General features: G+C 37.5%; 2 protein-coding genes across 2 annotated transcripts; both read left to right on the top strand.

Moving 5' to 3' along the window:
* Positions 1-180: 180 nt before the first annotated feature.
* On the top strand, positions 181-25,228 carry iqch (IQ motif containing H). Its single transcript, XM_065278998.2, has 15 exons — positions 181-282; positions 494-681; positions 2,156-2,707; positions 3,375-3,441; positions 3,921-4,004; positions 4,075-4,253; positions 8,630-8,902; positions 8,983-9,177; positions 14,897-15,017; positions 15,124-15,410; positions 20,962-21,126; positions 22,507-22,632; positions 22,720-22,781; positions 23,189-23,300; positions 24,803-25,228. Exons 2-15 carry the CDS (start codon positions 547-549, stop codon positions 24,950-24,952), a joined length of 2,508 nt encoding a protein of 835 aa, XP_065135070.2. The 5' UTR covers positions 181-282; positions 494-546; the 3' UTR covers positions 24,953-25,228.
* A 50-nt stretch (positions 25,229-25,278) lies between these two features.
* c9h15orf61 (chromosome 9 C15orf61 homolog) lies at positions 25,279-26,428 on the top strand. The gene is made up of 2 exons (XM_065282703.2): positions 25,279-26,031; positions 26,121-26,428. The coding sequence occupies exons 1-2, from the start codon at positions 25,689-25,691 to the stop codon at positions 26,246-26,248; spliced, it is 471 nt and encodes a 156-aa protein (XP_065138775.1). The 5' UTR covers positions 25,279-25,688; the 3' UTR covers positions 26,249-26,428.
* The last annotated feature ends 1,224 nt before the right edge of the window (positions 26,429-27,652 follow it).

The following is a 27,652-nucleotide window of genomic DNA, read 5'->3' as shown; positions in this document are numbered from 1 at the left end:
CCCCAAACCACCACCGCCCTTTGAAGAGAACTTAAATCCAGGTTTGACCTCTCATACATTTGTTTGTTTGTGGATTCTTGTATGTGTTCAGTTGTGATAACTTGCATTCCTAAAATATTCTGCGTACAGATCCTCTCTAGAGACTGTAACATAACTTGCTTGGTTTTTTAGGCAATGCAGTGCTGCTTCCCTTAGCAGCTGACCCCTCATCAGTTCAAACCCCAGTACCGCCCAGAGCTGCCCATTTGCTCAGGATAGAGGACAGTGGCCAAACTAAGTTGGGTCAGTCTATTTTCGCAATGTCATTAGAAACTTTCAGCCTACATTTTAAGGTTAAAAGGCATACTTTTTTATGTTTATACCATATTACACTTATCCTGTGCATTATAATCTACAATCATATAGTATTTGCAGAAGGAAATTAGTGTGGTCTTTCTTTAGAGTATAAGAATTAGACATTTGAAAATAACTGTAGTATGTACTTCCACTGTAGATGAGTCAGAAAAGGCACGTAAATGGCAGGTGGTTGTGAACAGAGAAGATGGAATGGCTCTTGGAAGGTCAACAGAGGGTCAAACATCTGGGACGATGCGGACTCCACCTCCATCAGCTGCATCTACAAGCACTGATAACAGAGTCATGACTCACGGGTTAGCCCGACTCATCCCACTAAACCCACAGGTATTATCTTACTACTGAGGTACATGATGTGATTCATGACATGTATGTACAGTGTGTTAAACAGAAATGAAATATTTCAGTCTCACTAATGTATTTCTAATAATCATTTGCTTACCAATAGAGCTATATTTTGCGTGCACACAAAGATGCAGTCTGGTCATGAGAGTCAGCTTAAGAGTTGACTGATAGTCAATTTTCCTTTTGGCAGTTTTCTCTAAGTAGTGACCCCTGACGTAATGTTGACTAATAGTGTCAGGAATAGCTTTAGGGCACTTATATAGGTAATGATTTTAAATGATCACTCTCTACAGGCCATAGACATTTTATAATTATGACTTGCTGCTAAAAAATATAAAAGCTTGATTTACAGCTGCTTCCAATTCTGTTATGGTGTTTTTTGAAAGTCAGTAAAAAAAACTATTGTAATGCAAAATGTATTTTTTATTATTATCAAAATTTTATTATTAGGGCTGCGCGTAATATACAAAAATCTGTGAAATAGTGCAAATGTGCATATCATATATCTATTTAAGTATTGCATATCGAATGTCCATAGGTGGAGTTTGGGCGCAATTATGACTTTGTCTGAGCTATTAATGAAATAGAAATATGGGAATTCATATTTTATTTGTCTATTCTTAATACTTTAATGGGTAGACCGAGTAACTTAATGCTAAAATAGTTTTTATTAATTTCAACCATATTTTAAGGGGAAATATCGTGAAAATCTGACTTCTTCCATGTTTAAGTGCTATAATTTGGTCCCCAGTGCTTCTGTCAACCTAGAAAATGAAAAAGAAATCACCCCAGTAACTTAGTTTTGGTAAACCATTCTCTGCAAGCATGTGAAAAAATATGTAATTGAAATTTGGCTCCCCCTGTGATGTCAGAAGGGGATAATACCGCCCCTTAATCTGCACTTTCCTATCACCACACTGCCATTTAGATCAAGGGCACACCTCACACCTAGAAAGTGGCATTTTTAACATGTTAAAATAAATTATCTATATGATATTTTGAGCTTAAACTTCTACTCTGGAGACACCAAAGATTTATTTGACATCTTAAAAATGTCTTGTGAAATGTCCCTTTTCAAAACCAGGAAGCTTCACTTTCTTGCTAATATCAAAGTAGGTTGGTACCCTTTGTTTGCCGGTGCCCCAAAGCACAAACGCGAAACTCATGCTTATACGAATGGTGCATTTTTTAGCATTCATTATTGCTCAGCCCTAATTATTATTAGTGACCCTTTCTATGAAAAAAGTCTCATAATCTATTTATGAGCAAATTTCACATTGCTTTCAATCTTTGACATGGTCTTACTCAGTCAATATTAAGGATATCAAGGTTATATTTTAACAGAATGTTCTTTACATTATTTAAAAAAATGTAAATCACAAAAAATGCCTTTAGCTGGACAGTGTCACATTTACTGTATAATCCTTTTATTTAATATAAATTTCTCTCCTTTTAGAACATCCCAATGCCAACTGCTTTCAGCAAATACCCTTTCACCATAGTTGAGGCTCAGATTGATACCAGTGCTCCAGACTACTGTAGGTTTAAAAAGCAGTACTGTCTGGGCTGGGGTGCAATCGCGGAGGCTTTGGATGAGCTGCAGCGGATCCTGTTGGACTACTCTGTGCCACTGGCGCGAGCGTGCGGGGAGCGGCTTGCAGCTTGTGTGCAGAGCGGTGATCTCGACCAGAGAGGTGACAGGAGCCGGTGTGGCCATGTGGAGACGCTCCTCTCAGTGCTTGAGAACAGGGATGAGGTATGGGAGCTGATGTGTCAACCTGGCCAGCGCTACAAAGGCAAAGGGGGCCATCAGGCAGCAGCTGTGCGCATCCAGACCTGCTGGAGGCGATACTCGGCCCGGGCCGCCTACCTGCTCCAACTTCGCCCCAAATGGGCGGCACAAACTATTGCCATGTCTCTGCTGAAGCGTGCCAAACTTATGCATTTGAAAAAGAGCCTGCAGGCCTCGCGCCTCCGCCACCTGGAGAACTACCACATCAGGGCAGAGGTGAACCATATTTGTATAAATAAGTGTGTATATTGGATTCAAATTAAGGGGGCGGGGGGTCTTGCAAAGCATTTATAATGCATCATTTTAGTTTAGTATGTTACAAGCAGGTTAAAAACGAAAATTAGAAAATGCAAGTGAATGAATGATTTAGTTCGCAAAAGATATCCTACAGTTGTAAATTCAAATTTAACACATAATTTACATACACATGCCAAATTTAATATTAAGTTTTTATTTATCAGAGCAGATGTTTCATCTGTACTGTCATTCCTGTAACATCTTTATGGATCTAGGATGTCTCTTAATTAGTGCCCACATGTTCATTCATCCACACTGTCACTCACTGTGAGAAAAGACACAAGCTTGTGTATGTTTCCACCCTTTAAACATTCACATCCTTTTAATTAAGCCTTAATCTTCCCCTGGCAGAAAGCTTCATGTAGCCTGCTAATTGAATTAATAGAGGGAAGATGTTTCTAAGTATGCACTTAGCTGATTTAATTAATGTGATTTATGCTTGGTTTGTCTCTATGAGACCCAGAGAGAAGCATCATTTCCTCTCTTTGCTGCCACCCGTGTGACGACAACATGATAAATCCATGTGCTGCTGGGTGCTTTCTCACCGATCACTTTTGTTCTGTAATCTCCTGTGTTTGATTCACAGTATTTGGCAGCCAACTGGAAACACATCACCTGTGCCAAAAGGACCATCATCCACGTGCCATCATTGGGTAATTCCTTTGCATCTGTTATGATGTCTTTTGGTCACTGAATGTATTTTGGAGCATCTGCACACATATAAGTCATATTAACGGGGATTATAACTAGCTGTATGTCAGATAAACCCTGCACTGGTTAGTAGAGATGATAGAGAGTGAGACTATAATCACCAGCAGATGGAGTGTAATTTTTGCACTGGGGGTGGCTGAGGAGAGGCCTGTGTGAGCTCAGCTCAAATAATTAAAAAGTTGAACCCTATTGTTTTTATTAGTTCACTCTGTTAGTTTAAATACATTTAATCATTTTATTATAGAGATAAGTATTTTTTTTTGATAATTTGGTGTGTTTTCATACAGTAAGGTTGTTTCTTATAGACAGCAAAGAGATTGCACTTGCTCAGAACCCCAGAAAACAATTTTGTGGGATGGAGCCGTTGTTCACTAACTATTAAAATTTCACAGTTAAAACTTAATTTTAAATTGTTTAATAGGATATTCCCAGGCGCACCGTCTCAGTCTAAGGGAATTTGATTTACTCCAGAATATCCAGATGGGAAGACTATGTGACATCAGAGGTACAGTATGAGCTTTAATGCTTACGCAATGTGTAATTTCAATGTCGACTGATGACATTGTCATTTACAGATAAGAACGTTGAGGTGATCTATGTGTCTCCGGTGAGTCTGGGAGAAGATGTGCTCCAATACTACACTCATCTGCTGGGCCTGCAGGCAGCAATTGAACTGGGTGATGCTTCTGCCCCCCAGACGCACTGTGCCAAGCGCTTCACCATCCTCATGCCAGAAGGACTGGAGTATTTTTCGGTATGGTGCACTCTCGCATGTTAGTTTTCTTTCTGTGATTTAATAATGAACTCATTTTCTGTCTCCTACAAACTAATCCTGCAATAGCCAATTATGGAGTTTAACTAAGGCATTATTTAGTATGCTCATTTAGCTCTTTTCCTATTGGTTCTCACATTGTAGTCAAAATTTCACTTAGGGAATCACACTAAGTGGGCAGTTTTCCGGACAGGGCTTATCCTAGTGCATGAAAAACACTTTGTACTGACATATCTTAACACAGATCAGTGCCATTGTTTTGTCTCAAGATGCACACCAGTATTGTTTTTGTAAGGTTTGTTTGTAAAAACTACTTTTTGTAATATAACTAAGGTCTAGTCCTAGATTAATCTCCTGTCCTGTCCTAGATTTATCTAAGTCAGGAGTGGGGAACCCTTGGTCCTGGAGGGCCACTGTCCTGCAGAGTTTAGTTCCAACCCTAATCAAACACACCTGAATTTCATTTTCAAGTAATCCTGAAGACTTTAATTAGATTTTTCAGGTGTGTTTAATTAGGGTTGGAACTAAACTCTGCAGGACAGTGGCCCTCCAGGACCTGGGTTCCCCACCCCTGATCTAAGTCTTGTCCGGAAAACCGCCCCTAAGTATTTACTTAAAGGAATAGTCTACTCATTTTCAATATTAAAATATGTTATTACCTTAACTAAGAACTGTTGAATCATCCCTCTATCATCTGTGTGTGTGCACGTAAGCGCTGGAGCGCGCTGCGACGCTACGATAGCATTTAGCTTAGCCCCATTCATTCAATGCTGCCATTTAGAGATAAAGTTAGAAGTGACCAAACACATCAACGTTTTTCATATTTAAGACGAGTAGTTATACGAGCAAGTTTGGTGGTACAAAATAAAACGTAGCGCTTTTCTAAGCGGATTTAAAAGAGTAACTATATTTTATGGCGTAATAGCACTTTTGGGAGTACTTCGACTCGCCTGAAAAGTCCGCTCCCCTTCTCACTCTCATAATGGGAGAGGGAGGGTGTTACTGCGCCAAGTCGAAGTACTCCCAAAAGTGCTATTACGCCATAAAATATAGTTACTCTTTTAAATCCGCTTAGAAAAGCGCTATGTTTTATTTTGTACCACCAAACTTGCTCGTATAACTACTCGTCTTAAATAGGAAAAACGTTGATGTGTTTGGTCACTTCTAACTTTATCTCTAAATGGTACCATTGAATGAATGGGGCTAAGCTAAATGCTATCGTAGCGTCGCAGCGCGCTCCAGCGCTTACGTGCACACACACAGATGATAGAGGGATGATTCAACAGTTCTTAGTTAAGGTAATAACATATTTTAATATTGAAAATGAGTAGACTATTCCTTTAAAGGTTTGTCACAGGAATATATGTGTGGCAATTAATTTTTCTCCTGTAGAGGGCGTCAAAGGCGACTTGTTTATTTTGTCCAGATCATCCATAAATGAATTGGATACAATGTAATGATCTCTCCCTATTGCCCACCAATACATTTCCAGGTTTTAATGTATTAGACCAGTGGTTCTCTACCATTTTCACTTTAAGGCCCCCTAGTTGCCCACAACAATATTTGAAGGCCCCCAACTTTTTCCAAATAAAATGAACTATAGCTCGGAATGACTAGCCGGATGTATATTCGCTACTTAAATGGCCAAAAAAATAAGAAACATTTAGATTTTTGCTTGGTTTAGTTTATTTTATTGCTTGTTTTGTCCAATTTTTTATCATTTTAAAGGCAGGGTCCATGATCTCTGAAAGCCAATGTTGAAATTTGAAATCACCTAAACAAACACGCTCCTATCATTCTAGACATTCTTTTGATAGACCCGCCCCACACATACGCAACCCAGGCAACAATGTCGTTTAGTAGACACTAGAGATGCGCGGTTGGCGGGATAAACCGCGGATCGGGCGGATGACGTGACGAAAAATAATATTTTAATTAAATCCGGGCAGGTGGCGGGCGGTTGAACCCATCAAATTAAAAATAAATGTATACATTGTTAAATATTGTTATCTGAGTATACCTACATCCAAAAAAATCAAGCACACTTTGAAAGAGTCAAATTTTCATCAGGCAGTAATATGGCTAGTCGGTCTACGCAGATTGTTATGAGAGATTGCAATGCCGGCAAAGGAGGTACATGACAAACTCAAAAAAGGATAATTAAAAACAAAGGAAATAGAAGGTCAGAAAAGTGTTGCCTGGAATAAGTTTTACAAAGTGGTAAATCAGGATGACACCAGTGCAGGCTATGTAATTTGTGCATTTAATTTAGGCTATTTATTTATTTTTGTCCCTGTGTGCCGAAAAAGTGTGCTACAAGTGTGTTTTGGTAGTTGGCCCTACTACCTTTTCCAAAGCGTTTTTCAGAAATCGTGCACTCCACCTTTAAGTCATCTTGAGGCCCCCTTGAAAATCTGCTGAGGCCCCTCTTTGGGCCCCTGGCCCCCTGGTTGGAAAACACTGTATTAGACTGTGTAATGTGCAAAATTAAACATAAATATTGTGGAATAATGTATTTATTAATGAATAATAATAAATTAAGAGTTTGGTTCCAAAATGCGATAAGCGCCATTTTTAAAAATAAATTAGTTACCACCAAAATCAGTATTGTATATTGATATCTGCAGTGTTATTCTGTCATCTGTCATCTTTTCTCCTTTTTTCCCCAAAACGTGATAAATGTCCTCCTTTTCTGCAGAATGCAATAAATCCGCTCAAAAAATCACAGCGCACCATTTCACGCATTGTAAACAACAATGGTGGTGCGTTGAATACACACAGAATTTTAGTTTTCCTCAACAAGTGATCAACAAACAAACAAAAACAAAATTATACTTTTGAAGGCATTGATAAACCTGTGTTGGTCTTCTGTGGCGGGGAAGATGGCACTTGTGCGATGGAAAAATGCCGGCTGTTGTTTGTTCTCACACAACAGCATTAAGCTTCTGTTATGCTAACACATTGACCCCAGGTGATCTTATGAAAAACGTTCTATTATTTAACTCGAAGTCGACGAAAATCAAGCAGGATCAAAACATTTGACAGCTGTTCACTGTCAAAAAAGTTCAACGACGACATCCCAAGGATGACAGCAGAAATGATAGTGTTCTTAATGTGACAAAGTAAGTGTTTTGATTAATGCCATTAATGTTTATTTTTTTAAATCAGTGTATATCACTAGTCAACTAAATGAATGTAACATGGTAAAGATGAATGCACATTTATATACTGATTCAATAGATTTATAGCATTTTGGGGAAAAAACGTGTCATGGATTTATCACCTTTTTTTGCAGAAAAATCATCAGTTTTTATAATAAATCTTTGAAAATCAAACTATGGATTTGAATTTTTAATGTTATTATAACCTAAAGATGTTATGTGAAAGTTTGTAACAGACAATATTGTTTTTTATCTTGTCACTTTCTTGGTATAGAAAACACATTTTTACCCAAATTAGTCAAAATGGATTTATTGCGTTTGGAACCAAACTCTTCAAATGTTCTCCTGCTGTATAGCTTAATGGAAGAGCATTGCGTTAGCGGCACAAAAGGTCATGGGTTTGAACACAGGGAACACAAATACTGATTCAGAAAATGTATATTTTGTAATGCACTTCGGATTAAAGAGTCTGGCAAATGCATAAAAGATATGTAAATATAAAAAATAAATATAAAAATGAAATATGACCTTCTCTGACCTTCCCTTTAAATCACATTTAACCAGTTATGCAGCACAATATATTTAATTCATCATACAGTATGTTAAAGTACATTTACTGTTGGTCTAACTGACATCTTGTGTGCAAGCAGAGCTGTCGTTTTATTTATTGCAGTGTCGATTCCTCTCTGTGTGTAAACTGTGGCAGACGTGTCAGCGGGATAAATCTCTGTTAGCCATCGCTGCCAGCGTGGCGTGCCAATGACAGACGGGACAATTCCGTTTGGATCAAACATACAGATGTGGAGTAATTAGTGCTTTCCCCACGGAGCCCATCACTAAGCACACAGTAAAGACGGGAGGGTACGGAGGTATAGGGCCCCCAGTTGTCTTTTATCAATTTAACATGTTGGAGTACAGGAGAGGTCACGACCCCTCCGGCTGTACGTAATGGGCCCAATGTGTGTGCAAGCGCTCATAAATTACAACTATAGACAAAGCGAGGAGTAAGACCTTAGAGCTGGAGCGGAGAGGACAATTATTTACGTACACAAAGACCTTAGAGATTTCACCTTCAGGCAGGGAAATATATATAACATAGCAGTTTTTTTAAGCGCCGTACAGTATATACAGTTATAATAATCCAATGTACATGCAGTACTGCAGCTTTTTTTCAGTTTGACCCACATTGTGTTTCAGAACAAAAACATGTGTTTAGCTTCGATCCTAAAGTACAGCCCACGAACGCTGAAGCGCATCAAGCATTTGATCCAGGGGAAGCAGGCCTACATGGTCGCTGGCATCACCCATATCGATGACCTGGCCGTGTCGGATGATCTGGAAGTTCCTCTTTTAGGCACAGAACCTGCTGTGGTCCACCTATATGGAACTAAATCCGGAGGAAGACGAATCTTCAGTAGTGCAGGAGTTAACACACCTCCAGGAAAATGGGATATATATACCCTAGAGCAGGTCAGTGGGATAGTTATGTGTGCACCTGCTGTACTATTCAAATATATGGATTTTATATAGATGTCATGTCTTACTTCCAGCTTTATGAAGGCTTGGCCCAGTTGATGACAGAACACATGGAAGTGCAGCGATGGCTCTTTAAGATTGACAGTGAAATGGGTGGACAAGGAACGGCTTATTGTGATGTGTTCCACCTAAGATGCCACGCTTGGGCACAACAACAATACAAACACCACCGTTCAGAACAATGGAGAATGTTGATGACGGAAGTAAAGGTAAGTTTATCTTTGTATTAGTTCATATTAGTTATCTTTTTTGATTTTTTTGTAAGAGAATTAGTATCAGGGTTCTCACGAGTCCTTGAAATCCTTGAAAGTTTGTGAATCTGGGGAAAATAATTCAAGGCCCTGGAAAGTTGTTGAAAATATACATACCTAGATATAGGTCATTGAAAGTGCTTGAATCTATTTAATGCAAGACGTTTTCTGGAAAAAAATCCATATTATTTCCTATGTAGTGTAGGATAATATCATAAAAATTCTAGACTTTTTAAGCACATGTTCGCTTTAAAATGCTAATATTTTTCTGGATGCGAATGTTGATTCATTACAAAAATGCTTTTTTGCATCGTTGTGTTTGACACATGAAAATGTCTCGGGTTATGTATGTAACTGTTGTTCCCTGAGAAGGGAATGAGACGCTGTGTCTCCCTTGCCATATTTCCTGCGTCCCTGTAACGCCATCTTTGGCAATATTTCAGATAGCGATATACTTCCTGGCTCTCGCGTCACCCTGTATTTGCCGTTAAGCCTCACCATTGGTTGAATTTTATATACACATTCAGACGCTGACGTCCCAAAGTGTCACTGCAGTGATGCAGCATGAGTTCCCTCGAAAGGGAACTGTAACAATGTAACAGGTAACACGATGTAACCTTGCTCTCACTTAAAATGTGTCCCCACATTTAGTCTTTGAATTTGAGGGTACTGGATCTGGAAAGTCCTTGAAAGGTCCATGAATTTGAAGTTAACTAAGGTGTGGGAACCCTGTAGTATGCAGCATCACCAATTATATCAACTCATCATTGAAATATGTTCAATTAAATTAATTTAATTAGGTTCCTTGGTGCTAATTTAATATTTAAGTTTAAATATTTGTGGTTCATGTTTAAAACCTCTTGGTAGTAAATCAGTTGAGAAATATGCCATGCCATGCAGTTGCACAATGTCTGTTGTGCACGCTAGGAATACAGGAGTATCAAGTGGCTTGTTTTTAAATGTGAAAAGAAATTATTTTGCAAATCCAAAAGCCCTATTCATTATAATTTCCGCTTTGCCTGGTTTTCACATTCACGTGTATGTTTTGTACAAAACGCACCCTTGTCTCAATGACAAGCCTGTCATTACTGAGCAAGGCCAAACTTTGATGCCTTGTTCAAAATTCGAGTGCTTATGAATGAGATTTATGGAAAATTAATAACAAGCCATTTGAATTTTAGCATATTTATGTATTCTAATTCAAGTGTAATTTATTTCACACCCAACAATCGTTGCGTGCGTTAAAATCCCATTGGTTTTATTCACCTGTAGTGTTCTCCTGAATCTCCCTCTCCATCATATGCTTACAATTTGGCCCTTAATTTAAATACAGTGTTTTGCCATTACACTTTGTGCCAGCTAATTGCAGTGTTATCATCACATGGGCTGTGCGTACAATCAGACCTACCTTTTTATTCCAGCCACTTATTATGTCTGGAGGCGAGACAAAGGGCCACGTGTCCTACCTCCAAGCTATTAGCTCAGTCCCTAATTCACACTGAGGCCGAGTGAGGAATCCGGGGCTGTAATTGTGGTGGCATTGGCACTGTTAATTACAGAGGTAAGCGGTTGAGGCCCAGCCAAGCTCCATTATGGTGACGGCAGTGAAGGAGCTTTAAATGGGGGGCTGTTCACCAGCTGGGGTCCCAGTGAGAGAAGTGCGAGCTGGGGCCTGATGAGCTAGCCTGTACCCTTAGGGCTTCAGGGCCATATGAAAGCCAGAACTAGCCTTTATTCTGCCACTTCAACCTTTTTAATCAATGCAAGCTCTGCTAACAGAATGGAGACCACAGAGGTTATTTCAGCGTGTCATTCATTTTCTACAGATCTGTGTTCACTCCCTTAGTGGCGGCGAGTGCCAGAAGCTTGAATTTTGTTAAATGCTCGCAGTTCTGTTTATGGTCACGTATTTGCATACCATTCCTTTGATTTATCAACTTTATGCTTTCTTTGCTATGCTCATTACGTTTTATCTTTATTGAAGCCCTTAAATTCAACAGCAATTGCTGAAATATTGTAGAGTAGATTTATCAGTCTAATGTTTTTAATTGCAGGGGTAATAAAGGATAAATATTGCCTTTGTTCTTTAAGTACAAAAATTAGTATGTGTAATGTCTCCTGGATATTTGCAATTAAATTTTAAAATGCACATTCGGTGGCCGCCACCACTACACTCTTTGTAAAGACATAGGAAAATTTTTATAATGATTATGCAGTTATCAGACCGCAATTATTGGTGGCTTCACTTAAGTTTTGTGTTTGGCTTTACCAGTAGTTATAACTCATATGGTTTTAAATGCTGTTTTGTCTCTCTAGGGAGCTGTCTTTCATGATAATGCATCCTTTAATTTCTCCTGTCAGGAGGTCTATAGAGGGACCCCCCCACCCCCTATTTACCCTATTTGCTGTGTGCACATTGTTTAATTATTGATTGTGTAAAAAGGCTTCTCTAATGTGGGGGGAAGAATACCGAAACCCATGTGGCTCTTTGGAGGAACAGCCAGCCGTGGACAGCCAAAGAGAAGTGTGAAAACAGACCTGAAAACAGATTTTGGATTGAAGTGTGTATTTGGGGGGGGGTGGCTCACACCCTGAGGGGTATTTAGGCCGGGGGCAAACCTCACAGCTATTCACAAGACATGTGGATCTCACTCTACTCGCCTGGGTGGACTCACACGCTACACTTTACAAACATGCACATTCTGCCAGCACATGGGTCATTAGACACAAGGCAGCATTATACTAATAGCATCAACCGATAGACAGATTGTCTCCTACTTATTTTATTCAATGCATGTGGGATTACATGTTATATCATGTTATTTTATTAGATTATGAATGTAATGGCACTTTATGCTTTCACGTTTGGTCAGTGTTGCAATTTTGAAAAAAAGAAAGAAAGAGAGCTGTATGTTTTTACTTATTTAAAATGTAGATTTGTATTATCTGACATAGAATAATGATTTAACCCTTTAAACCCTTTAAACATCAAGATTCAAAAAAATTAACCTACAGGTTTAAGCAATTCAGTTCTCAGAAGCCTGTTTAAGGGTTAAACCTCTATAAAGGGTTAACAAAATGTTTGCCGACTTCAAACAAGTCTCCTATTTGTCTAAAAAGAAATGCTGTTAAATATATTCGGAACTGAAACGTGTCTCAATGCGTTGCGCTTCCAATCACAGAGATCAAACAGCAATCACAGCACACTGGAGATGTCTGTTTTATTTTTCTATTGTCAGATAGCTCATCTTTATGTGGAAGCCAAGCAAGCCTTGAATCCTCTCCTCACAGTACAGTTCGCAGTTTAAGTCCAAATAAAGAATGACAAAAATTATTCCCTCTCGCTTTTCTTTCCTCCCTGCTGTTTATGTGAACTGCATTGGCAAATTCTCCGAGCGCGCCTACTCTTTCGGAGGAACGCGGGCCGTTTCCTTACACTTCTTGCCGCATCATTGTGTGCTTTATGGCTTGTGTCGGGGTGAAATCACTGCGCAGCGATTGACCCTGGTTCTTATAGTACTTGAATATGATGATGGCTGTTTCATGACTTGAGTATCAACAGCATCTTTCCTCACCAACGTCACACAGCATCTTCACTGATGTCAGCGGTGACATTTGTATGAGGAATTTAAATGTAATGGAAATGTACTTTTAGAAGATCTAAAATTGCTTGATCCTAACCAGTTTATACAAATAAAACCTTTTCAATATACCCAATACCCTGTCAGAATTTTTTTTTTCATCCAGCTGTCACTGGGGCGGTACACTTTCAAAAAGTACAGCTTTATTTCTATTCAAATCATTTTTATTTATATAGAGCTTTTCACAATTGTTTAATTGTTTCAAAGCAGCTTCACCTTAAAGGATTAGTCAATTTTCTAAAAAAAAAAAAAAAATCCAGATAATTTACTTACCACCATGTCATCCAAAATGTTGTCGTCTTTTTTGTTCAGTCGAGAATAATTTTTCTTTTTTGAGGAATACATTTCAGGATTTTCTCATTTTAATTGACTTTAATGGACCCCAACACTTAACAGTTTTAATGCAGTTTCAAAGGACTCTAAACGATCCCAAACAAGGCATACGGGTCTTATCTAGCAAAACGATTGTCTTTTTTGGCAAGCAAAATAAAAATATGCACTTTTAAACCACAACTTGTCGTCTTCATCTGGTCCTGTGACATGCCAGCGCCACCTCACATAATATGTCATCACTTCAAGAGGTCACGGATGACATATGCAAAACTACGCCCCAATGTTTACAAGTGTGAAGAAAGAGGACTGTTCCAACGTTGTTGTATGTGGAATGATACTAATTAATGTCTTTGTGTCAGACCTTTCTACATCATTATGCAATTACGTGAGGTCGCGCTGGTGCGTCACAGAGCTGGAGGAAGACAAAAAGTTGTGTTTTAAAAGTGCTTATTTTTTATTTTTCTTGCTAAAAATGACAATCGTTTTGCTAGATAAGAACCTTATGCCTCGTTTGGGATTGTTAAGAGTCCTTTGAAAGTGCAATTTTAAACTGCATTAAAACTGTTAAGTGTTGGGGTCCATTAAAGTCCATTAAAATGAGAAAAATCCTGGAATGTTTTCCTCAACAAAAAAAAAAAATTCTTCTCGACTGAACAAAGAAAAACATCAACATTTTGGATGACATGGTGGTGAGTAAATGGTCTGGATTTTTTTTTAAGAAAATTGATAAATCCTTTAATAGATCCAAAAGGAAACACAGAAAAATCGATAAACAACATAAGCAGCAGAATACAGTGGCTAATATTAAACCGTACTAGCGAGCATAGTGGTTGAAAAAAACCCTAGGAGAAAAAAACTCCCAACTTTTTGTAGTCAGGAGGGAAAAGTAGGAGAGAAAAAATCCTCGAGAGAGAGCCAGACACAGCTGATTGATTCTATAGAGGATATATTATATAATAGGTAAAATGTTATACAATTTATAGGAATTAAAACATTTAAAACTATTTATATATATAAATGTTTAAAGGGTGCATATTAGTATCTCAAAGATACGTATTGGTGCCAAATGCATATCTGTACCTAATGGTACATATTAGGAGCTTTTTTCTGACAGTGTACATGTAAAAACTATGTACATGCCTTGTGGGTCTCAAGCCCTCGATCAGCCCGTTCTCTTTATTTGTGATGAGAGGTCAAAGAGGTGACATTTCTTTTTTCTTACTAACCAACAGGTTTTAAAAGACACTCACAGAAAGTCAAACATCGCAATTAACAACATAATTAAGTGTCAAAGCCATTATGGCGTATTCTAGTTACAGCAACAAGGGCCGTATTGATCCGAAACAGCCCCTGATTGATCTTTTGATCGATTGGCTTGCATAGGTGTTTATCTGCCAGAATGTGTCAGATCTTATTGGGGACAGGTGCAGTTACTATTACCTTCAGTTAAAGCTATTAGTCTACTGTGGTGCACTGGTAACGGGCTGGCTGTCAATCACCCCCCTCCTCCCCACACATTCTATCGTTGTCTTTGCTTTTGTGAGCTTGTCAGATAAAGACACACTTGAGTAGTTAACGCTTTATCAGGGGTATCAATATTGTGCTGTATGTTTTTATATTAAGGTCAGAAATTGCTTTATGACGTATGTGTTAAGGAAAGTTTCAATGTGGTTTTTGTGTCTTTATCTTCTCATTTGGTGTAGAAGTCGGTGATGAAAAAGTTCTTAGAGGAGGTTCCTCATCTTCTGGCTTCCTATGCACGGCCTGTCAACACATCCTGCTATCCCACCTGGGCCTGTTTTCTGGAACACTTCCTTAAGGAAGGTAGTTTTAACCCGTTTGGCAAATATTTCTTTAACTCTCTGTAGTGAGTTCATCTGCTTTTTTACATGTTTATTGATGTGCTGTGCCTTCTTTTTTTTTTACTAAGGAGGAGTAATAGAAGCCTATCCTCCTTCAGACAATATAACATGTCTGACTGTGGATGTGTTGGTGGAGCCAGGTGGAGATGTATGCATTCTGTCCTGTGGAAATCAACTGCATGGACCCAGTAAGCTGGAAGTGGTTGGCTCCACCATGCCCCAGACCTCCATCTGTCCTGACGTCCTTCACTCCATCTGCATGCGTGTGGGTCAGGCCTGCCAGCAGCGCTCCATCATGGGCCACCTCTCTCTAGATCTAGTCACCTTCATGGAGCCCAGCAACCTGGAGCAGCAGGTTAGAGACCCAACTATGAGTCTTCTTTATGACAGTAGACAGCATCATCTAATGTGGTGTAGATGTAGGGTATTAGTATGTTACAATGTTACATCTTTTATGCTTTTCCTTTTTGTCTCAAAGAATATAGAATAGCTTAAATTTTTACGTTTATATCATGTATAATGTTAAATTGAACATTAAAGGCGGGGTGCATGATCTCTGAAAGCCAATGTTGATATTTAAAATCACCTTAACAAACACGCCCGTACCCCAATAAAATGTGTCCATTCATTTGATAGACCCGCCCCACATATACGTAACCTAATCAACGATGTTGGTTAGTAGACACGCCCCTTACTGCTGATTGGCTACAAGTGTGTTTTGGTACTCGGCCCGACTTCCTTTTGAAAAAAGGTGTTTTTTTTAAAAATCATGCACCCCGCCTTTAAGTACATTTAAATATGAATAAGATAACATATAGGCTAATATTACATTCACATTATGCTTTTGTAAGTCCCTTTATCTAAAGCTACTTCAAAGCATGCATTTCATCTGTGTGTGTATTTCCCTAGCTTTTAAACCCATGACCTTGGTGTTGTTAGCACCTTGTGTTATAATTTTAGCTAAAGATACAATAGAGACACTTAGTTGTGTGTAGATCACTCAGAAAGAAACATGGCAATGGTGTGTTTTACAGCTATGAAAACAAGACTGTCGTGTAAGACGTTGAGATGGGGTTTGACATGTGGTGCTGTTCTGTCAAGTCTTTTAACACCCCGCTAGTGTGACGGTTCAATCTGGTTTTGGCGCTTATTGGGATGTTAAAGGATCACTTCTATAAGATCCCCATAGGAGCAGTACAAATGAGAGAATGACCAGGAGAGAGAGCGGCTAACGTGCCAAAAGGCTATCTAATAAACTGTCAGGTCTTATTGTGTCAATAAACTAATTCCCATTTTAAGGCCTTGGCCCCTGACCTACAACACCCTGTTATGTACTGGTGTCAGACAGAAGGTCAGGCTAGAGTGTCTTGTCTTCATACATTGAGGTTCTTGGTCACTGCCGTAAGCCATGGTGAGAGATTGTAGCACCAGAGTGCTTTCTCTGTCTGTATTGACATCTAGACAAAAAAAGTGAAAATAAAATCGACCTCTAACCATAGCCTAAAAATAAATAAATTAAACCAAACAACTTGTATTCACTGTTGAATTTGGTTACATGATGGAATTTTATACACTCACCTAAAGGATTATTAGGAACACCTGTTAAATTTCTCATTAATGCAATGGTGTAATGGTCTGGGGGATGTTTTCTTGGCACACTTTAGGCCCCTTAGTGCCAATTGGGCATCTTTTAAATTCCACGACCTACCCGAGCATTGTTTCTGACCATGTCCATCCCTTTATGACCACCATGTACCCATCCTCTGATGGCTACTTCCAGCAGGATAATGCACCATGTCACAAAGCTCAAATCATTTCAAATTGGTTTCTTGAACATGACAATGAGTTCACTGTACTAAAATGGCCCCCACAGTTAAAAGATCTCAACCCAATAGAGCATTTATGGGATGTGGTTCATGCCCTGGATGTTCATCCCACAAATCTCTATCAACTGCAAGATGCTATCCTATCAATATGGGCCAACATTTCTAAAGAATGCTTTCAGCACCTTGTTGAATCAATGCCACGCAGTTCTGAAGGCGAAAGGGGGTCAAACACAGTATTAGTATGGCGTTCCTAATAATCCTTTAGGCGAGTGTACATCTCACAAGTTTGTACTAAAAAAATGACATGTAAACAAATTTACATGTCCCTCTCTCTCGCTCGCATACCATACATTTCATACAGTGCATGGTTTTTCTCTGGCAAAGTACATGACAACTGAAAAATCTCTGTGGGATATAAAGGGAGTGGACACATTGAAATAAATAGTCTAATGTCAAAAGAATGGTATGGATCTGACCTTCACTGACCTTACTGTTTTAGATATTGATTTAGTCATTTTTCAAAACGTGTGTCCCTAAATTTAAATTGAGTCATGGAATGACAGTATCCCCTGTGGAAATGTACTACAACAAATGATAAGCGAGCCCAGAAATGATTATATAACTAGGCAACATGATGCATAATTAATTAAGATGCTCTGACTTTTATCAATGATCCCTGCTGGCAGATGAAAATGAATCTCTTTCTCTTTTTGTGGACCAATACCCTTCACCACTAGAGGGTGACAGAACACACTTGTGCTATAGTACATTCAAATGATGGGCAGAAAACATGGGCACCTCTCAATGCTTTGTTGATCTTAATGTTCGAGGACTGTGTTTGATGTAAACTGACTGATGCTTCTATGAGGTACTAATAGGAACTCTTACAGTTCAAATGTGTAATTTTTGAAGGGTACCGCTAACCGCATCTGTGGATAGGGACTTGCTTAACACAACGTCTATGAGTCAGTTCTTAAATTTTAGCTTCCCTATACATCTTAATTAAATTATGCACATTATGGTGGTATATGAAATATCATAAAGCAAATCAAATCCCTCTATAACACATGGTTCAGATTAGATGAATACATTTCTGTTTATCACTCTGAAATGGAAATCATATTTCCTCGTAGTATAAAATATTACAGTGTACAGATATATTTTCATATGAATGTCACATACTGCTGTTTTAATCATCAGCTCGGCTGGCATGCTGTGATTTTAAAATAGTTGATTGACTTTGGTAGGCAGAGAACCACAGCGCTTAAATTAAGAAGAAATCCGCTCATGTACAGGAAATTTCACACTTGATTCTCACATAATCTACAGACAGAATAGCTTTTACTCTTGCAAATGAAAGTAATTCGTAAATGCTTCTGATTGAATAGCACCAGGATGCTGTATTGAGAATTCACGGGATGAATTTGATTCGGCGCGTCTTATTGAGAATCAACTGCATGCACAATTAAAATCCACAAAAGGAATTCAGACGGATAAATCCAAACATGGCTGTCCCATCAGAGGCAGACATCATTCAGAACGGTGCCGCGGTGCGGCTAACCTGTCTCTATTTAAACATCAATTTACATTCAAACCTGTTGCTAAAAGCAGTCTGTATTTTTTGTATGTGAGGGGGAGATGCGGGTCGCATGTGTTTGCCCTTGCAGGCTTGTCTCACATTGTGTGCAGAGGGAGGCTCAGCTGCAAGATTGCAGTTTTTAATGAAAGTGAAGGGCTATAGAAGACAGGTACAATCTGGGCGTATATATCAAGCGCCTTTGTTAAGGTTGACAATGAAGCCGGCTTGCCTGATTCTTCGGACTGGCTAAATGGTCCCACCTATCCCACGAGCACAGGTATTAACTATGGACAGAAGGCACTGTGGAATAAATTCAGCTATAATGTGAGGCAGGACACCTCAGAGTCTTGTTTCCGGAGGTCATGGCTTGACTTACAAGGGCTTATTTCTCACCTGAGTTTATTTCTTTTGTAAGGCATATTATTACAGTAAAGCACTTTTCAACGGTTATTTGGAAAGTTGCATTTTAGTGTCCCATGCACTGTCAGAAAATAAAAGGTTTAAAACTGTACCTTTTCTGTCGCTGGGGTGGTAGGTTAATTTTATACCTTTTGGGCTACAATATTATACCCTAAGGACCTATTGTGTACCTTAAGGAACATTTTTGTACCAGTTTTAGTTAAAGGTACAGGTACAGCAATGTACTCAAAAGTACAACATTGTATGTTTAATATACCTGTAAAGGTACAGACCTTACTAAAAAAGTACAGTTTAATGCCCTATTTTCTGACAATGTGGAAGCCATAATAATCATGAGAAAGATCAAATATATGTTATGTAGAGATCACTGGAAAACAAGACAGAGAAAAATAAAAGATTTGGAAGAAGTGTGTCATAAAATATTTTTTCCTGTCTAGATTTTCTTCACTAATCTATTCTGGACTCTTATTGAGGGCTTTTTAATTATTGAGTCATCTAATGGGTGATTTTCACGAAATCAAGATTTAGTAGGTGTCCAGCATCAGAATTTGCACATATAAGATTAAGGTCTGAACTTACTATAACCATTATTTTTAGAGGATTTAAAAAATATTTCCTATAGAATTATTTTAATTTTTTAGATTATCATTATCAAAAATTATCATTACCGCATCATGATATTAAATTAAATATATGCATTTACAAACTCATGTTTCTGTAATGAGAACTAAAATGTTGTCTAGGTACTATGACATCTTGCCAAAGTCAATTATGTCCCTTCCAACAATTTTTTTGTTAGAGTTAGTTTCTTGAGGGTTTAAACAATGATTGAAAATTGTTGCTGCGGATTAGAAAATTGGTCTTGGACACATTTATATTCCTTATTATTGTCTCTAAATTTACCAATGATCTCCAAATACAACATGTTTCTTTACTGTAAATGTTTATAGTAAAACATACACTGAAGCTTTTTATTTTTTTGATTTTTTTATTAAAATATGTCCATGTCAAAGAACCCAAATCCAGTCATGGACACGTTGCGGTAATGAAAATGTTCCCCTTAAATGTGGGAAAAAAAAAAATTGGTTTGTATGATGTCATTTGAAATCATGTGCAGAATAGTACATGAAGAGATGTTTATAACTGTATGCTTTTTATTTTTATACTTTTACTTTGCAGTTTCTTTTTTATCAAAATGTTTCATGACACCTCATAAGTCTAATTTCACAAGTATGTCTTATTTATTTATTTAATTTTATTAATTATTTTATAATTTTATTATAATTATTTTGGCACAATTATATGTTTGTCTAGAAAAGCAATTGCAAACATTTAAGCATACACCTTCAGATTCAGTCAAGTGTTACTAAAATATTTAAATGGTACGTGTATGTGTATATATCATTTTGTATACTAAGTAAGAGTGATTTCTGTTGTATTTAAGCGAGTGTATACAGAGAGTTTATTGGACTCAGGTGGGTGAATGTTGGTTAGATTATGATGCTGTGATCATGAAGTGATTCAGAAACCGGGCCACCATTTGCATCCGCTGGCAGGAGCGTTTAGGTTGACAAATAGGGATGACAGGAGAGTCAGCCAACTGCCAGTTAGTTATTAACAACTCCTTCACTGGTGATTTATTTGCCACTTTTTGAAGAGAGGGCATAGCTATTAGATTATTATCTGGGAAAATTAGCCCTGTTTAAGCGTAAGGCCACGACTGGGTTTGACCCCTTAATATCCTTATAATGATGCCATTAACCATACAGATGTGAAGAGAGTCTCCGGTTGGGCTTTAGATACAGTACGTCTCTCTCTCTCTCTCTCTCTCTCTCTCTCTCTCTCTCTCTCTCTCTCTCTCTCTCTCTCTCTCTCTCTCTCTCTCTCTCTCTCTCTCTTTCTCCCTCTCTCTCTATCACCCAATGTGAATCTGATCATGAGCTGGTTGTTCTTTGTTAGATTATTACATTAAGGTTCATTTAATTTAATTTAATAATATAACGAATAACTTGTTTTGTAGGCTGGTTGTTAGTTAATTTGTTAAGTCTCCTAACTCTTCTGCTGTGTTGTGTTTACTGTAGGTATGGGCTGTTGATCTGGACCTGGGCTATAGTAACCAGCTGGCCATGACCCAGGTGATGCTTATGATGACAGGAGGAACGCTGGACTGCCGCACCAGTAAACTGGAGGTTCCGGTTAAAGATAAAAAGACATCTGTGTGCCAGTCCAAAGTTAAGCGCGAAGCTGTAAGAATCTTTATACCTAAAAGATCACAATCTGTCCATTTTAAAATATATTTATTATATACTGATCATGGAAAATGTTGTTCCAAACCAGTATGATTTTAGTTTTTGGAACAACAGAAAAGACATTGAACTCCTAAAGTATGCTAAAAGAAGCTTGTTCGCCTCATTACAGATTTCTAAAACATAATTTTGTGTCAAGAACGTATTTAAGTTGTCTTTTAGAATGGTAGTCACCGTTCACTGTCCTTGATAAATAAATAAAAATATCAGTTTGGACATTCTGCTATAAATAACTCCCTTCCTGTTTCACATCAGAAAGAAAGTTGGGCTTTGAATAGGGTGGCTAATTGATGTCTGAATTCATTCATTTAAAAGTTAATGCTCTTGAGTGTTTCCGTTGCTATCAAACCTTTAAAGCACAGAATGCCATTATCCAGAATGTGTTTCCTGAGACTGGACCAGAGAGCAATAAGGGTCCTCTACTGGATATTATCCAGATAAATCACAACATCCATAAAGATTGATCTAGCTAAGCTTTGTTGTTTTATTTTTGTTAAATACAACTAAACGCTGTAATTACGCTTCCGACCTGATTGGTGTTTAGATGCTGAATTCATTATCATTTTGATAGATGAGCCTAAATAATCAACCCATAAATAATGCATACCATATTCATTATGCATGTGTATGCATGCCTGAGCACCTCATCAACCTGATGCCAGCCCCTAAACAAAAGAGTTCCTTTATTAGCGGCAAACCGGAGTTTACGCTTGTTAATCTGCGACTTGTATTATTTTATCAAACATTCATTTAGTTTGTGTGTGGCAATGTCATCCGGCTCTTGCCCGCCCGTCTTAATGGCTCACGCTTTGGCCATCATTTAAGCCTGGAATATTACAAACACAATTAAATCCCCGCAGGAAAGGCTTTTATTGTTGTTTGAGGATAGCATGTTTGACAGCTGAAAACTCAGTTCCATAGAAGAGAATTACTCATCCCCTGCCGACCGTGAGAGGGCTTTACCCTCTGTTACATATTTGTCAATGAGAATATGCCTCATGCCCGCTGTGTGTCCTGTGAGTCTGCCACTCTTAACTAATCAGCTCCCGTGACATTCTCTTAGACGCATCGTTTATCCGTTCTGTCTGCGAGCATTGTTGTGTTGTAGTGGAAGCCTTTCTGTTCTCTTCTGAGGTGTAACCTAATAACACAGGACTCCCCTGTGTCCTATATGACTGTGAAACTAATGCCCCCTTCTCCGTGTGGGCTTTTGAAACCCTTCTATTTGGGTTTTAGTGCTACACCCCAAAGGTGAATTTATCAACTGAATTGTATGCATTATGATGCTTAACTCTGGCTTTACTGTGTATCTGTCCTCAGCAAACCTCGATGACTAGTCGCTTTGCAGTGATGGCCACCCGACTTATGCACACCAATCTCTCTTTGGTGTATTACAGCACATTTTTTCTGATGTGTAAAGCACAAGGCATAGGCTACGACGTCAAGGTAAAACCTCTGCATTCTTTTGAAAAATAAAACTATAAATCATTTCAGAGTGAGTGTATTTATATGTAGCTTTGGTTGATGTTTCAGGCGAGAAAAGGCACCGTGTTCGTCCTCCATGACAGCAAAGATAGAAAGAGTCTCGGCATGCTGTGAGTCCCCGCGAGAAGCGGGCAAACACATTACCCTTATCTTACTTCGGTTTTATTTTCTCTCTCCCCATTACCATTAGACGTAGTATATCTAGACCTTGAGCACACTCCCAAGAGCAGATTAAACATTATGTAGTGAATACCTCAACTCAAATGTGTCAGCACACAAAATACTGCCAAGTAGAATTAAAGGCATTTATCACATAAATCCTATAGCTATCCCATTGAAGCCCCGCTTTCCTTCCTCATTTCTCCCTGAAGAATAGCACAGTCTTTAAGGCTGAAAGTTCTCATTAAGATCCTTACAGCCCCAGCAGCCAAACAAGGTGATTGTTTTTTTGTTTTTCTCTGATGATGGTTCTGGGGGATCATTAGTAAGCTCGTTTGTTTCTGTGTGTCATTAAAAGAACGATCTCGGAGCATCTCCCGGGAGCGCTGCTGACCTTTGCTCGGAACCTGTCAGTCATTCATCAGGAAATATCAGGCCCGAATTATATGCAAGGAACGAATAATTTCAAGGTATGTTGATAAAGTAACAAGTATATCAGTATTTTTTTTTTTTGATGGGGTGACCATATCTTTTACATCATATATCATCTTTAATTTAAGATACACCCTCCTGTTTTATTAAGTTTTGGAAATGAAATTGTGAATATTATGAAATGCAAATAGCAAAATAATTTCAAATGTAAAAAAACCTTTCTGAAGTTTACATTTAGATTTTACATTTATTCATAATTTTATCCAAAACAACTAACAAACCATTTAGGGAGCATTTAACTTCAAAGCTATGTTTACAAGTAGAAATTGAGGTACAGATAGAGGAATATATTTTCCGGAAACAAATGTTAAACAGTGGAAAGTTAGGAGTTAAATGACTATGAATGTTTACAAATATTAAAATACTGCATTATAATATATTTAATAGACGTCTTTCAGTGCAAGTCTTTACACTGCAAACTAAAAGATTTAACAGATTTAAAAAGGAACAGCTTCTAATAAAATATGTTAAGTATTTTGAATACATAACTGGTGTGAAAAAACCAGGTGTCTTTATTTAGTCATTATTTTGTTCAAATTAAACATTAATTTGGCAAATGAATAGACTGAGGTCTACAGACCAATGAAAAAGTGCATGACGTATCCCTGGGAACAAATCCATGTCCATTTTTCAAAAAACTATGTCAGTTTTGTATTGCTGCTAGATACTTTTCTAATAAATGATTTTCAGGGCTGCTTTTGGTCCAGCTCAGGTGTAAACATATTTTTGCTGCTGGACTTTTTTGAAGCAATGTCAATTGTCTGTCAATATAGCACTCAAAACAATACATAAGGTATTATATATATATATATATATATATATATATATATATATATATATATATATATATATATATATATATATATATATATATATATATATATATATATATATATATATATATATATATATATATATATATATATATAATACAGGTCAAGATACTGTGTCTAGGCTTTATCTCTGGCCACATTATCTGCAGAGTAGCCGCACAGTGCTGTAGTGCAGGGTAAACAGAGTATACCAACTTTTTTATTAGATGGCATGGTATATACCCACTTCTAAATTTGAAATATTAACTATTAATTTCATAATGATCCTCACACTGAGAAGTCAAACAGCAGAACTTAAGTTACAATACTAGCCCATTTTGGAGTTAACTATAGTCTTACATGTCACTGTTTATAACACAAGGTGCAGCTTTGAGAAAAATAGGGACATATATTAAAGAGCATACCCACTTCTCCAGGCACCACTGCACCACTGACTCTGCACATTATTTGAAACTGTTTAGCTAATTGGAGATACTGACACTTTCTAAACTTTCTTTTATTATTATAAATTATTATTTCTAAATTCAACACAATGTTACTTAATTTGCTCAAGGAATTTTTAATCAGTGTAGTGGCTAGAGGTTTGGGTAGTCAAGTACTCTCTCTATAAACATATTGAATACTGTGCTTTTGTGTGCTTTTATAAGGACCTAATCAAGGACATCGAAGACGTCCTGGGCATCCCTGTACAAAACCAAATTAAATTTCAAGAAGAAGAAGAAGAGATAACTGCAGCTGGAACAGACCAGATATCATCTCATACACTGCACAAATCAAGACACACTTTTAGCCTGTGATACAAAAGCATTCAATTACACATTCAGTTACAACCCCCAGTTGTTCCCAAATAATTTACTAGAATTTAGCGACATTAAATTTAGGCATTATAAAAGTGAATCTGTTTTTTTCTCCATTCATTTTATATAGTTCTAAAATATTGTATGCTTTTCCTTCTCAAACATGTTTTACAGGGCAAACAATAAAGCTATAATAATTTTTTAGTACACCCGTCTGATGCATTGTATAAATTACATTTTTAAAACGTAATGAAATCCCTGAATATATTGTGAAATATTAAAAGTACCCTTTAGATTGTGTAGTGCACATAGGAACAAAAAAGCGCATAGTTGTTTCTTCCCGGAAAATAGATGAACGTACCAGGGACTTATATGTTGTTTAAAATTACAGTATTTTAGTGGAGCAAACAGTAACACACGTCGTGCGTTGTTTTTTGTTGGAATTTGACATGCAACGGGGCAGCGTAATGTGAATGTTTGTAAAACGAGTATGAAAGCCGCTCCGGTAAGTTGTGTAACCTTCAAATCGTCCTCGGATGTGGCAGACTTTTACAATGGGGCAAAGAATTTCCTTGCCATTTCTATCTATCGACATCTAGGTTACCTAACACATATCAGTTTTCATTTCACGTGCTATTTTTAAAACGAAACGTCGCGTTCGTTAATTTCTTGTTACGCGATAGTTGCATTACATTTTTTTTCGTTATTATTCACGCGCTTTGGGATCTAGTTTGAAATGACTGGGATTTTGCGATGGATTCACAGTGGATTTCTAAAAGTTCTGCTGTTCCCCAGCACGTTTGGACGTAAATCATCTCGTCCCGCTGCCTCTGAAGTGTTAACATGCCATCTGACACAGCGCGCGCTCCCTCCCTGGACTTCATTCTGCGTGCGCTATCGTGACGTCATCAACGACCAGTTCGGTCTGTCTCATTTCAACTGGCAGGTGCAGGGAGCGAACTACCACATCCTCAGGACGGGGGCTTTCCCTTTTATTAAATACCACTGCACCAAAGCACCTCTGCACAACCTGCAGTTTGAGAATAGTTTTTTTGGGGCGCTTAAAGTCATCAATTTAGGTCAGTTTATGCTATTCAATTTTATTCAGATATTTTGACAGTTAATCAAACCAATTTCTAATATTTTTGTGTACGCTTTATTTTTTAAGGTATTCCATGTTTGGCTTATGGCTTGGGCTCTTGGATGGTGGCTAGAGTGACGGAGACAGTACAAACATCCGCAGGCCCTGTCACAGTTTACTTTGCATATAAGGAGGTGGAAGGTGCTCAGTTCTAATATTAGAGACAATCTGACTTGCCTAATATTCTGTCTGAACTTTTGTCTGAATTCTGTTGACTTTGTTTGCACTGGCAAGTATTTATGATGTTAAAATATTGAATTTCTGGAACAAATGGAAAAGTATTAAGATAGAATGGATAGTGCACTTTTTCATGCATAATAAAGTTATTTATTTTATTTATTGTCATTTTATTTATTTATTGAAAGTTCTTTCTGCATTAGCCTATTGGAAGGTCATGCACATGTTTTCAACATCTTTTTAGTATAATATAAAATAATGAGTAAACTTTTTAAAAATTAGGTAGAATAGTAGAATTAGCCTAGTTTTATAAAAAATAAACTATTACATTTGTATTAATTTTTACTTGATTTTGAAAATATTTCTACCTTTTTGTAATATTATAACTTTATATTTAATCATTTAAAATACATTTTATGATTAGATTATTCTTGTAATGAGACCACATTCTTTTTGAAATTTTAGTTTAGTTTTTTATTTTACCATGCATCAAAAACACTGTTGTAATTATAGCATGGTGATTATTATTAGGGATTATTTGTGATGTCTTAAACATTGAAGTTTACATGCTTTACAACTCCTTGTTTTCCCACTTGTTTCTCACCCTAAAGCTAATGCAGAATTTTAAATACCTTCAGCTCATTTATTTAAAGTCAAATTAGAGCTCACTCCCTGCCTGGCATAATGTCAATAGGAAGCAAGAGGGATTGTTTAAAGGACAGGTCTGATAAAATGGTTTTTAATTACAATAGAGAAAGTGTGGCCTTCATTCAAAGCCCTCCCTAACCCCCCCTACAACTGCCATTCTCAGATGCTTTGATTTCTGATAATGTGCTTTGCTGAGTTGGCGTAGCTCTGGTTCTCTTCTGCAGAATCCTTTGTGAGATTGGGTTTGACAAACTACCATATTGATCCTCTACAACTCTCAAAGCTTTCTGCTAAGCACATTTATCAGAGACCTTAATTTTCTTGCTTTGCCACCTCCTTTTTACTAGCTAACAGCCCACAGTAATAATTTCAGGTATTACATGCAAATCAATGGACCTCTTGCCCTTTCTTTTGCACAGCGTAATTTAGAGGGACAGATCAGATTTGATTGGATCATTGTACGAGGACTAAATTTAGTGAATGTGCAGTGTAGGTTTTGTAAGAATTGTGCCTATTTCAAGTCATTAGTGTTATATTGAGTACCCTGTTGGGTGTTAACTAGTTACAAAGTAAGTGATTACTCTTATTTTTCCAGTAATTTAATTAGTTACTTCTGTTGAACAATTTTATATAATGCAATAGTGCATAAAAATTTAAATCTATGGTTAAAATGCATGTTTTTTATGTATCCTTTTCACTTTAAATACTTTGGTGAGTTAATAAGAATAATGGTA

The sequence above is a fragment of the Paramisgurnus dabryanus genome, chromosome 9 (genome assembly GCF_030506205.2).
Source record: "Paramisgurnus dabryanus chromosome 9, PD_genome_1.1, whole genome shotgun sequence".
Taxonomy (NCBI): Eukaryota; Metazoa; Chordata; class Actinopteri; order Cypriniformes; family Cobitidae; genus Paramisgurnus; species Paramisgurnus dabryanus.
The sequence above is the reverse complement of the archived record's forward strand: the minus strand, read 5'-3'. Positions and strand labels throughout refer to the sequence as shown.